The following is a 12891-nucleotide window of genomic DNA, read 5'->3' as shown; positions in this document are numbered from 1 at the left end:
GAAATAAATATAGTATAAAACAGTCTGTGTCATTTGTAGTTCATAGAAGAAAAATGTGTAACAGAGTCGATGATCTCACCTGCGTTACAGGAAGTGTTGGCGTCAGTGATGTTTGGGCAGAACACAGCAAAGTCAAAATGACACGGCTGAAAAGAAACACAGCATTAAGTAGAAAAGCTGAATATAAGTTAACAAGCAACATCACTCAGTTCTGGAGCCAGATGGATAAATCCTGTTTTCTATTGAAAACACATGTGCTACTTTCCAAATAACTACAACTATGACAAAAGGTATGAAGTGTTGCATGCAGAGAGATGTATTAGTCAGCTAAGCAATAGGGATGCACCCATTGTGAAATTCTGGGCTGATAACGATTTTAAAAATAAGAACATGACCAATAACTGATATACACTAATACAGATTTTTTGATATTATAATGATTTGTTGTTATTAATTCCACAGGGGAATAAAGAAATGTAAAAAACCCACCTGAATTGTTATAAAGCAATTCAGCCCATCATTCAACTATATTTGAATAAGCACCAATTCAGTCATACACATTTATGAAGTGATCTTTAATAGCTTTCACAAGAAATTGTTTTTTATTTTGAAAAACAACTGCTTCAAAATCCCTTTAGCCTGCTGTACAATTACCTACATGAGAGGAAGTGTCTGTTCTTCCATAACTGCATCAGCTTGGCAGAAATTGAGTAACTGAGTCCCTTTAAGCAACAAATATATTGTGCAGTATAGTCTCCATATATTCTATAATAGCAGCAGCAGCATCCTGTTTAATAAGTGTGTAGTTACTGTATACTCACCACTAGTAGTTTAAGCATGGCTGCTGAGTCTCTCTCTCCAGTGGCATTGAACAGTAAGACTCTGGCCACAGGTCCACTGCAACACAAACATGTGGAGCTTTTATTATTAGCATTGTGTGAGCAGATCACTGAAGTGTGGAGGTGCTCTGTCACTAATAATCCTACTTAACCAAAGTCATGTCACAGCTTATAACCATTGTGATGATCAGGCAGCAGGAATGTAGTTACAGTTAAAAGGTACAAAACTGTGTACAGAAACACTTTAGGGCACATGTTAACTGTGACTCATAAAGTAAATAAAGTGAATAAAAGCTGATTTTGCAATCAAAATCAATCAGTTCAATCTGAAGTGAAATAGAACTGCAAGTGGTTTGAATTCATTTTGCTTCCATTTTCTCCTCTGGCTGGCTTCTTTTCTCTATACTGTAGCAACTGCAGGAGAGCCTCATGGGAAGTGTAGTGTTTACAGACAATACTGTGATTTCTCATAATTGAAGTAGAATCAATTCAACTGCTGTTCAGAACATAAACATATATTATCATGACATTATCCTGCAGAGCTCTGGGTTTCATTAAGTAGATTGTTTCAAGAAAGAACTCAAAAGGAAATAAAAAATATCAGCTGCCTCTCTCACTTCACAACTCCATACACACTGATGTTACTGTGTCTCATTAACAGTGTACAGGTGCAGTGGATATGTTTAAAAAAAAAAGTCAAATGTAAATGTACTAATTTTACTTTAACATCCACAAAGTTAAATTTTCATAGTCTCGCAAATCATGTGAACCTTTCAGGACTGAATTTAGGAAATATTTGGAGTCTATTCAAATCATTAACAATACATAATGAGCTCATACTATTATTAATATGATACAGGAATTATTTAAACCAAACCCTATTGGATTATATTGCCTTACTTCTCTAATAAGTTAATATATTAATTTCTTCTGTTATTTATATTATACACTTATTTTATTATATACTAGTCCAACAGATGAATGTATTATCTAATTGAAAATGGAGCTATGTGTGTTATATTATTATTACATGATGATGCCTAAATGTTTTATATTCTTGTTCTATTGTCACATACTGTAAGTGATGTTTCAATGCAATATTAAAAAGAAAAGTTGAAAAGTACAAGTAATGCTGCTTCTGATTATAGTTCAGTGTTAATATACTGCTTATAGTATGCACCAATGCTTAAAACTATCCTATTAGAAGTGAAATTTACTCTACAGCAGTATGACATTAAGTGGTTTGATGTGTGTGTGTGTGTGTGTGTGTGTGTGTGTGTGTGTGTGCGTGTGTGTGTGATGTTCACCTTGCATTCCTCTCATGCTGTGCTGCGATCTCTCTGAACCAGTGTACGCAGGCCTGCATACTGCGCATGGTGTGAGCTCCATCCAGGAAGTAGGTGACCTCTCCGTGTTTCAGAGTCTGATTCCTGCCGGGCCACTCTGTGTCTGCCAGCCCTGACACCACCAAGACAATAACAAGGCAAGGCAAGGCAAGGCAGTTTTATTTATATAGCGCATTTCATACACAATGGCAATTCAATGTGCTTTACATAAAACAGAAAAACATGTAATTTGAGAAACTTAAAACATACAATTAACCCCCTCCCCCACCCCCCCGTAATAAAAACAAAGTACAGAAAAATAGAAAGACATAAATAAAATGACATAAAATAATAAATTAGCTTTAAAATCATTAAAAGGACAAAGAGTGCAAATGAAAGATTAAAATGTAAAGTGCTTTAAAAGAGCTCAATCGTAAGCACACACACACACACACACACAGGATTATGTCACATTTCAGCCTAATAACTGCTTCACATGGTTATTTGACATTAGAAGCACTGACCTTTCACCATGATGGGGCATGGCTTGAATAAAGCTGCTGGAAGTACAGCTGTGCTCTCATCAGCATTGGGGGGAAAGCTGTTATCTGTTGATAGAGGACAAAACACAGACAGCTTTTAGCCCTTTAATGCAATATATATCATTACTGGATCTGGTAAAATGATGACTCAGATATGATTATTGTACTTGTACAGTGTTGTGTTATAGTGTTTTTTTCCATTTTGTGCTTATCTGGCATGACAAGACTCTAATCAACTACTTATAAATGTGCTCACTCACTGTATTTTGCGGTTTATTTAACTTTATTTATTTTCTATGCACATCAGAAATGATATTGGACACATATTGCATCAGTCGGCTGCAACTCTATGGCTTTAGTTCACTCTCAGTGCTCTCATAGTGTTGTGTTTGGCCAAATCAAGCAGCTGCTTCCACAGAAGAAGCTGTAAAAAGCTGTTATCTAGCTGTTGGAGATATTTTATAAAGCTAATTTTATTCTTCTTGTTGCTGACATGCAGTCCAAATGTTAGTAGACCACCCCGACCCCGACCCCGACCCACCTGGTAGACATCTTCTCTGCAGCCAGGTGTGACTGAGCTGGAGGGCCAGAGATGCATTAGAGCGCTGGTGCTCCCCTGCTAGGCCCAGATGTAAAGGTCCACAGTCTGTCTGGTAGCTGGCCAGCTCTGGACACACACGCAGAGGACACTACAACAAGCAGGTTAGACTGGAATAAATAACATGGAGCGGCTTTATTTATATGACAGTAGCTAGAGAACATGCTTATTGTGCTTACACTGATCTCTTTGGCTCTGTCCCTCAGTACTACCATTGCATCTTCAGGCTGTTTGACGGTGAAGGCGGGAACCCCTGTCTGAACACATGAAAACACACATGAGATGACAGAGAAGTGGAGAAATAGAAGTGTAAGATAAGTGGTTTCAGCCTAAAAGAAGGTCAGTGTCTGTATTCTAGTAGACAGCATCACTTCCAACTGAGAGTCAAAGGTTTTGTCTTAACCTTCCTGTCATCCTTCCGGGTCAAATTGACCCCGTCTTTTTTAACCGTTCCTTCTTTCCTCCTTTTCTTCCTTCCTTCTGTCCTTCCTCCCCCCCTTCCTTCCTTCTTTCCTCCTTTTCTTCCTTCCTTCCTCCCTTCCTTCTTTCCTCCGTCCTGCCTTCCTTCTTTTCCTTCCCTCCTCCCTTTCTTCCTCTTCCTCCCTTCCATCCTTTCTTCCCTTCCTTCCTTCCTTCCTTCTCCCTCCCTTCTTTCTTTGACTCGAATACAACAGAAGGGTTAAGAAACAAAAAAACCAAAACAAAAAAAACCCCAACTTAACTCAAGGTCCTCTTGTCTTTTTTTTTTTCTTCCTAGAGCTTTAAACCATCTCTAATGGCTTTGGTCAGCAGATGGCATTTGCTCACTTGTCATGGAGATGCAGTTTAGCTCCATCAAAATCAACTCAAAAAATGCCCCAATCTCCATCTCCATGACAACCAAACACATGCCAATCCATTAACAAGCTGAAAGCTCTCCAGACAAACAGTAAGTGGACATTTAGTTAAGTTTAGATCAATGACTCACCTTAAAGATGCCTCCTTTTTGCCAGGCGATCTTTTCGATGGTGTCTCCAAGAATCTGCGTGTGGTCTATACCCAGAGAGGAGATGCCACACACCCACGGCCTCCTGTTAACACACGTCAATAAAGTTATATTATTATTATAATCATAATGTTTGCATTTTAGTTATTGGCCCCTTTCAAAGCACTCAAGGACATCTTACAATACACATCACATCAAAACAAATAGAGTGTCATAAAATCAGCAAACATTGGAGCAGAAGTTACTACAATAGTACAATAGATAAATATGAATGTGATTACATTGTCAATGTGAGATAGAATATGCCAATCAGAATAAAGTTGTTTTCAGGCAGGATTTAAAGATGGAGACAGAGTCAGAGGTGCACAAAAAAACAGTTACTGCAGATTTACGCCTAATTACTAAATGTCACAGATGAGGACGGGGCATAATCCTATAGATTTAAAGCAGGAGTCACATGCTTTCTAAAGGAACATTAAAGTAGGGAGATAGTTTTCCTTCTGAGTTTGCTGTAGTCTCTGTTGTGAAGATCTACTGACTTTAACAGAGGAAACAAAGTGTGGTTGCTGAATGAATGCAAAGCACTGCTTACCCAAAGACAAGAACATTTGATACGCATCACTGCACCCAGTCCAGTGGTCAGAGGAGCTTTGGACTGAGGCCAGTATGTGTGAGAGGGGACAGACTGACTGACTGTAGACCAGAAACCATCATACTGTTTGTGTAAATGCTCATTAACAGCCTCAGATGTATGCTTCTTTAACACTTGATAGTAAACTTCAATTATTTGTCTTCAGACATGAGAATAAACTGTAAGGACAGTATTCATATTAACAGATGTATGGATCACAAACAGCAGCCCACGCTAGTCTTATTATGTCTGATCATGAGACGGTGGATTAAGTAGCTATACGAGTATCAGCTGATGATATCATGTAAATCAAGACAGACTGAGAATAAATGATCATCTAAAATCACCTTCTGGAAGATAAAGGATGCAGTAATGTTCTTTATGTTTCTAATTATACTGTGTGTGTATCAAAGTCTGATAGAGTATATATTCTTCTGTAGTAGAGCTCCATTGTTGTCCACATTAAAACATGTGACTTGTTCCTTCAACACACACACACACACACGAGACTGTGAGCTGTGTACTGACAGTGGGCATCATGGTGGCTCAGAAGCTCCTGGGTTCAATCCCTGGCTGTGTGTGTGTGTGTGTGTGTGTGTGTGTGTGTGTGTGTGTGTGTGTGTGGAGCCTGTATGTTCTCCCACCATCAGAGACATGAATGTTAGTGTTAACACTCCTATCACTGTCACTGTCAAAAAAGAACTGGAGTTGGTCCAGAAGCTTTAACGCTGCAGCTGCCCTCTGATCCTAGTGTGTGTGTGTGTGTGTGTGTGTAGAATGGGTCAAATGCAGAGGACAACTTTCATTTTAATGTATGTGAGTGCTGAGAAATAATAAAGTAATCTTAATCTTAACACTCAGCCACCTGTAAGGATTAATACAAAGTGTATCAGTAGCTGTTATTTACACTGGTGAAGTCCACTCTGCATAGACAGCTGTTTAAAATCACACAATCCTGCACTGTTTATGTGCTGTGAGCAAATAAAGAGTGTCACTCATCAAGGCCACAGACATCAATGAATGACTACATATAACCAATGCTATTTCTACCTGTGAACACCTAAAGGAGACTATGTGGAAAAGCCTTATGAGGACAGTATGGTTGGCAGCTGTTCTCTCAGCTTCTCCAGCTGCTGCTCACAGAACATCTGGTTCTGAGGACAGACGCCCCCCCCGACGCAACATTCACACTGATGCTTAAGCTGATGGTGATACTGCAGACTGGGACCAGTGTTTGTATTTGTATTTGTATTTATTTTTGTTTTTGGGCATTTTTTGCCTACTATCATCGATAGTAGATGATAGTAGATAGACTTTATTCGATAGTAGATGGTATAGAGACCGACAGGAAGCAGAGAGAGAGGGGAATGACCTGCAGCATAGATCGCTTAATGTAAAACTGGGGGCCATCAAGTAGCGTGCGTAGTAACCACTTGACTACCAAATCCCTCCCTATCTGTATTTGTTGAGGGAGCCAAATGATTTGTATTTTTACCCTTTTAAAAGTGGAAACAGGTGCAACAATCCTGTTTTTATTTTCATTACACCTCTAATTTTAGAGTATTAAAAAGTTCAAATGTGTGTTCTTAAATAAACTGTTTTGTGAAGGAGATCTCGAACCCCGACCATGGACCACTACACTGCCCTCTCAGCCAAAGCTCAGCACTGCCAGACACACACCTGCAGTTATTATATGTGTGCAAGACAGACAGAGACGCTGATGCAACAGCCTTTTATTGTGTCTGTCATAAAAAAATACAGCTGTGTATCAAAGCCGCATGTGAGGAACATCAAATACTAGTTTATTATTTACAGATTGAGTAATGCAATAATAAGTGACAGCAGTTTTATATTAGGAGTGGATCTTACCTTATAATGTTGGTACAGTCGTATGCTCCACCAATCCCAACTTCAATCACTGCTAAATCCACCTGGAACAAAAAAGTTATGATTGAAGGAAAGAAAGTATTAAAGAAATAACTACAGACCAGACTGGAACTTTGCAGTAAATGTTGAGCTCTAGGAGTGTTTTCATGCCAAAATACTAAATCTACATCTATCAGCTGTCATGTGTGATGTACGATAGCGAACCTTCTCCTGGAGAAAGACGTGGAAGGCCAAGATGGTGAGGAAACGGAAGTATGCTGGCATTGTTCCTCCGTGAGCTTCCTGAAGAGGTCAAAGAGAGGGAAGGAATGACCCACAGACATTACAACTGTCTCTCAGCTGGTTTTATATAAGTGGAGCTACTTGTTAATATGTCCACCATATCAACTTTATACACTGATAATATGTCAGATGTTGTGTTTGCAGCTTGTTCCAATGCCCCCTAGTGGCCAAAAACAACATCTAACTAATATTAAATTAGCTTGAACTCCTGAATGAACTGTTGCTATATTCTAATGTTTACATACAGAAAACATCTGTATGTGAATGGACAGACAGATGTGAGAAGCAGGTTAACAGGATATTTAGAGCTTCACAAATGTTATTAAATGTACTTTCAGTGTAAAAAAAAAAAAAAGAAGCTAGGTTGGCAGTCCTGTTTTACTTTTTCTCATATTCTATTTGTGATAAATATGAGTTTTAAAGGGCTTCAATCTGATGCAATTGTTCAAAACGTTCACTCACATTTAGGTGATGTCATGTTGTACATGTGTACATTTAAAAAAAAAAACCCTATCCTGCTGATTTCTTTGGCTTCACATCACTATGCCATGCACTAAGTGGGTTTTTTAAGAGTGTCCATTAAAATGTCTGGAATATTTAAAGGAGTCTAACAGCTGAATGCTAGTAATGTGACCCAAGTTGCTGTGTCACATGAGGCTCACGCTCATCCTGCTCATCCTGACGTGAGGGGTCTCATTTTGTGCTGGTAGACTCAATTACAACCTGTGACACTGATAATACATGAGGGGAGCACACCACTTACTAAAACACACCACACAACCCACCATTAGCTTTAGACAAAGATTCATCTGCTGAACCATTACACCCAGTGAGGTCAATGAGTAGCCATGGTTAGACTGGCAGTCCTCACCTTAGTTTCATCCAGCCGTCCATAAACCTGCCAGAAGTATTTGGTGAAGAGCTCTTTCCCGATTGGCTGCCCGTTGATTCGAATCCTCTCCCGGACTTGGACTAAATGTGGAGAACTGAAACCAAAGGAAAATAATGACATAAATATACTGCACATGTTCAGATGTTATTACACATGCAGATCCATGGAATAGATGTTATATAATGTTAAGTGGCATTTCTGTAGGAATATATGATGATATATGGTATTAAAACAGCACTGTCTGATACAATGTATTAGGATTGCAACCCACATCTCATCTGCTCATCTACTTCAAAATCTATTCTTTTCAAATATGTGTTTTTAACCTATAAGAAACATTCATGTGAAAGGAATATTACTGAACAGTTTCAGACTTACTTTTAAGCTAATTCACAGGTTCATTCATATTCAACTCGTTAATCCAACTGCTTCAGTTACTAAGCATGTGTCATGTACAGATGTTGAGGCCAATGTCTTTTTTTCTGTTGTCATTGTTCATATGGTCATATATTTTTAGGTGGAAGCTTTAAATAAGCTCCTTCAGGTTTTCTCCCTCCTATATTATTTGTTCTTTGTCATTTTTTTTGGACTAAATTTTAACTCTTGTGCTTGTTGTGTTTAGGCTAATCCTTCCGTTTCTACCTGCACTTACTCTCTGTTATCAATACTGGATGATCAAAAGAAATGAAATGAAAAGATATTAGTACCTAATCCTGATTTTTATTTTGTAATGTTTTGTGAATTTATTTATTCATTTCATTTGTTTAACTTATCATTTTTGCTGTTTTAATTTGTTTTAATTCACAGATATTTGCACATAATATTATTTAGGTCAATTATATTTGTCTATATTGTTATTTGACTTTGCATTGTTATTATGTTTAGGTCAAATCTTAAAATAAGCCCATTGTGTGTTTCTACCTCACCTGCATGTTTTATTAGTGCCACGGGTGCTCAGCTCCGAGGCACTCTTTTTTCGGCGTGTAACTCCTCCCGCAGCTTTGAGAAAACCCTGACAATATATACATCAAAACGTGCGGCTCGATCGGGAAAGAGGTGCTATGACTTTTGGTGTTGAAATTCCAATTTTTCCCAAAGTTATTCCCAAAAAACCGGGAGATTTCTCCATTGAAAATGAATGGGAATTTTTTTTTTTTTTAAAAACACAAAATTTCACCTTTTTTCAGAGTCACCTAGCTCTCTCATACGTGCATGTAGAAACGCCATTCAAACTTTAAAATGGAGGAAACACTAAACTGTTTTTACATAACATGTAAACTTTTCAAACTATGAGCAGTCAAACGAGGAGTGGAAATCACTTTTTCGTCAAAGTTAGAGTGGAAGCAGCAGTTAGCTAGAGTGTGAGAAGCAGTAAAACATAACCTTAATTTTTATTTTTAACTTGAGCTCACGGCCAAACCGTGAAAAGGAGACAAACAATTTTTTGTCAAAATGTAGACATAGGTGTTGGGATTCATAAAATGTGACGTTGACAGGCGGGGTCTGCACTAAATTTAAACGGGGGGGCCCCGAGACCGGCAGCAATACCTGTCTCACTCCCACTGCCTCTAATGTAATCGTCTTTATTTTTCAAAAGAATCTCACTCTGTCTTCGCACTGAGCTTACTCGCTCATTTTAAGGAATATGTGAATAAAATAAACACTGTCAGAATCTGCCGGCTTCTGTGTCTCTCACGGTGTTTTCGGTTTTTGGACAGGAGTTACGGTTTTCTCACAGTTTGCAATTGTTCGGGACCTTGTCAGAAGCCAAATTCTTCAGAATTTTGAGATTTTTTTCCAAGCAGATCCTCAAATCGCCGTAGCAACCGCAGGGCCTTAGCTGCCCTTGGAAACCTGTTGCTGGGCAGAAACTGACCTACTTTTTTGTGATTGGCTGAACTGACCTACCTTTTTGTAATTGGCTAATTCTACCTGTCTGTCTGTTTTGCCAGTTAACTGAGCTAATTCATTTGAATGGAGATTAATTCATGTTTACTGTGGACACAATAAATAGTTTTATTGTTTTGTATTGTAGTTATATGATTTGTGGTGTATAAAAAGATTCAACATTTATCAATAGAAGATGAACAAAATGTACATAATATAATTTCATACAACCAAGTAATTTAAAATAAAAAATATAATAAAATCTATTCTCTTAATGATAAGATTTACTTAATGATTTCATAACAGTGATGTTCCTGTCTGTGGAAAATGAAGTAGACTTTAATTAATAAGTTTAAATAAATATTATTTATGCTTAAATATGATAATAACATTTACTTAATATTTTCAGGGATATTAAGTTGAGAATAAAGTACATTCATAAGAAAAAATAAATTGTGTACTCGTCCCGGCAGCTAGCCCCGTGGCACTCAAAATTTCCCTGGAATTTTCTAGTTTTTTATTTCTATTTTTCTCTGACTTTGTGAAAACAAACCAAACCCAAATCAAATTAAAACTGCAAGCAGTGATGAACGGGCCCTCGCGCCCCCATGCACCGCCCCGTACTCGCATGTCGGTGCGTGCTGCACGCACACGGCAGACTCAGCGGGCACGTAGGCGTCTTGGCACCCGGGCTCGTAATGAACGTTGTGTGATGGGGCTAAGTCACATTGCATGTGTCCACTAGGTGGCGCTAGAGATCACCCACCAATTATATGTCATGTTGCAGTGTGTGATGTGGAGAACACATCCTGTAAATTTCATGTAAATCGGATAATGTTTGTCATGTGAGGCTGACTTCCTGTGTCCAGTAGGTGGCGCTGTGTATTTGACACAGTATTGATGCATAGATGTGTTCAGGGCGGGACCCTCTACATGCATGATCAATTTGGTGTAGACGGGACAATGTCTGTAGGAGTTATAAGGACTTCCTGCTTCATGGCGAAGCATCGAAATTGTTTGCACAGCCACGCCCAACAGGAAGAAGTCATAAAAAAGCTTTTGATAACTTGTCATCTCCAATGTCTCAAGCTGACTCTGTGTGAATTTGAAGTGGATGGGATGAAATCTCTAGGACTAGTGCGTTCAAATATGAGGCCTGGAAATGACCACAAAACTCACCAAAATTGAGCATTTTTCCCAAGATGGCCGACTTCCTGTTGGACTTAGGGTATGGGTCCAAATGGCGTTTTTGTGCGTCTGGAGATGATACATAAACCTACCGAATTTCATTCTTCTATGTCAATCGGGAAGTCTGAGGTTCAATTATGAAATATTCAAGGGGGCGCTATTGAGCCATTTAGTCAGGTCCATCCCATTGAAGTATATAGGATGTGAAATGACCCCACTCCAGATGTGTGTGTTGAGTTTCGTTACCGTGGATGCATCCTTTGCCTCTGAAAACTGTAATCGTATTTCATGGCGTTGAATGCGTTGTCATGGCAACAGTATTTGATGATGGGTCACGAGTTGCAGAATGTAGCATCACCAAGGTCTTATGTCTCAGCTGAGTCAATTTCAGGTGTAAATACTTAAGATTATGGGAGTAATTAGTGAAAGAATGAAGCAAGTGACTTCCTGTTGCCAGTAGGGGGCGCTATGACTGTCACTAAATATGAGACTGTACATGTGTTCAGACGGGGACACTGTACAAGCATATTAAATTTGGAAAAGCTCAGACCATGTGGAGTCAAGTTATGAGGGTTTGAATTTTCATGGCGAAGGATCGAAATTCGCCACGTCACCACGGCAACCAGGAATGACGAGGGAAAAAGCTTTTGATAACTTTTCATCTCCAATATCTCAAGATGATCCTGTGTGAATTTGAAGTGGATGGGATGAAGATTATGGGAGTAATTAGTGAAAGAATGAAGCAAGTGACTTCCTGTTGCCAGTAGGGGGCGCTATGACTGTCACTAAATATGAGACTGTACATGTGTTCAGAGCAGGACCCTGAACAGGCATCTGAAATTTGGAAAAGCTCAGACCATGTGGAGTCAAGTTATGAGGGTTTGAAATTTCATGGCGAAGCATCGAAATTCGCCGCATCACCACGGCAACCAGGAATGACGGGGGGAAAAACCTTTTGATAACTTTTCATCTCCAATGTCTCAAGATGACTCTGTGTGAATTTGAAGTGGATGGGAAGAAAACTCTAGGAGTAGTGCATTCAAATATGATGCCACAATTTGCATTAAAATCAATATTTTGATTCAAAATGGCCGACTTCCTGTTGGTGTTAGGGTATGTGTCCAAGAGACTTTTTGGTGCGTCTTGACATGTTGAACATGTGTACCAAGTTTCGTTTCTCTATGTCAATCTGTCACGAGGGGCTCGCTTTTATTGATTTTGTAGGGGGCGCTAGAGAGCCATTTTGTCACGCCCATTTGTGCAAACCATAAAATATCGAAATTTTCGCCGGGTCTGGCTTGCGTGCAAACTTTGGTGAGATTCGGGGCACGTTCAGGGGGGCAAAAAGGCCGTCGTCGTGCAAGAAAAATAAAAATAATAATAATTAAAACTGCAAGCAGTGATGAACGGGCCCTCGCGCCCCCACACACCGCCTTGTACGCGCATGTCGGTGCATGCTGCAGTCACACGGCAGACACAGCGGGCACGTAGACGTCTTGGCACCGGGGCTTGTAATGAACACTGTGTGATGGGGCTAAGTCACATTGCATGTGTCCACTAGGTGGGGCTAGAGATCACCCACCAATTACATGTCATGTTGCAGTGTATGATGTGGAGAACACATCCTGTAAATTTCATGTAAATCGGATAATGTTTGTCATATGAGGCTGACTTCCTGTGTCCAGTAGGTGGCGCTGTGTATTTGACGCAGTATTGATGCATAGATGTGTTCAGGGCGGGACCCTCTACATGCGTGATCAATTTGGTGTAGACAGGACAATGTCTGTAGGAGTTATAAAGACTTCCTGCTTCATGGCGAAGAATCGAAATTGTTT

General features: G+C 39.3%; 1 protein-coding gene across 1 annotated transcript in view; it reads right to left on the bottom strand.

Annotated features, from left to right (window-relative positions):
* fpgs (folylpolyglutamate synthase) overlaps positions 1 to 12891 on the bottom strand; it is a 40201-nt gene that overhangs the window by 860 nt on the left and 26450 nt on the right. Inside the window, exons 5-14 of the mRNA XM_053339777.1 lie at positions 7961 to 8075; positions 7012 to 7089; positions 6790 to 6851; positions 4272 to 4374; positions 3484 to 3561; positions 3248 to 3395; positions 2689 to 2772; positions 2147 to 2297; positions 822 to 897; positions 80 to 146 (exon numbers count right to left, since the gene is read on the bottom strand). Coding sequence (XP_053195752.1) covers positions 80 to 146; positions 822 to 897; positions 2147 to 2297; positions 2689 to 2772; positions 3248 to 3395; positions 3484 to 3561; positions 4272 to 4374; positions 6790 to 6851; positions 7012 to 7089; positions 7961 to 8075 — 962 coding nt within the window. The remainder of the gene's footprint in view (positions 1 to 79; positions 147 to 821; positions 898 to 2146; positions 2298 to 2688; positions 2773 to 3247; positions 3396 to 3483; positions 3562 to 4271; positions 4375 to 6789; positions 6852 to 7011; positions 7090 to 7960; positions 8076 to 12891) is intronic.

This window comes from Scomber japonicus, chromosome 19 (assembly GCF_027409825.1).
Source record: "Scomber japonicus isolate fScoJap1 chromosome 19, fScoJap1.pri, whole genome shotgun sequence".
Classification (NCBI taxonomy): Eukaryota; Metazoa; Chordata; class Actinopteri; order Scombriformes; family Scombridae; genus Scomber; species Scomber japonicus.
This window is presented reverse-complemented; position numbering and strand designations above follow the sequence as displayed.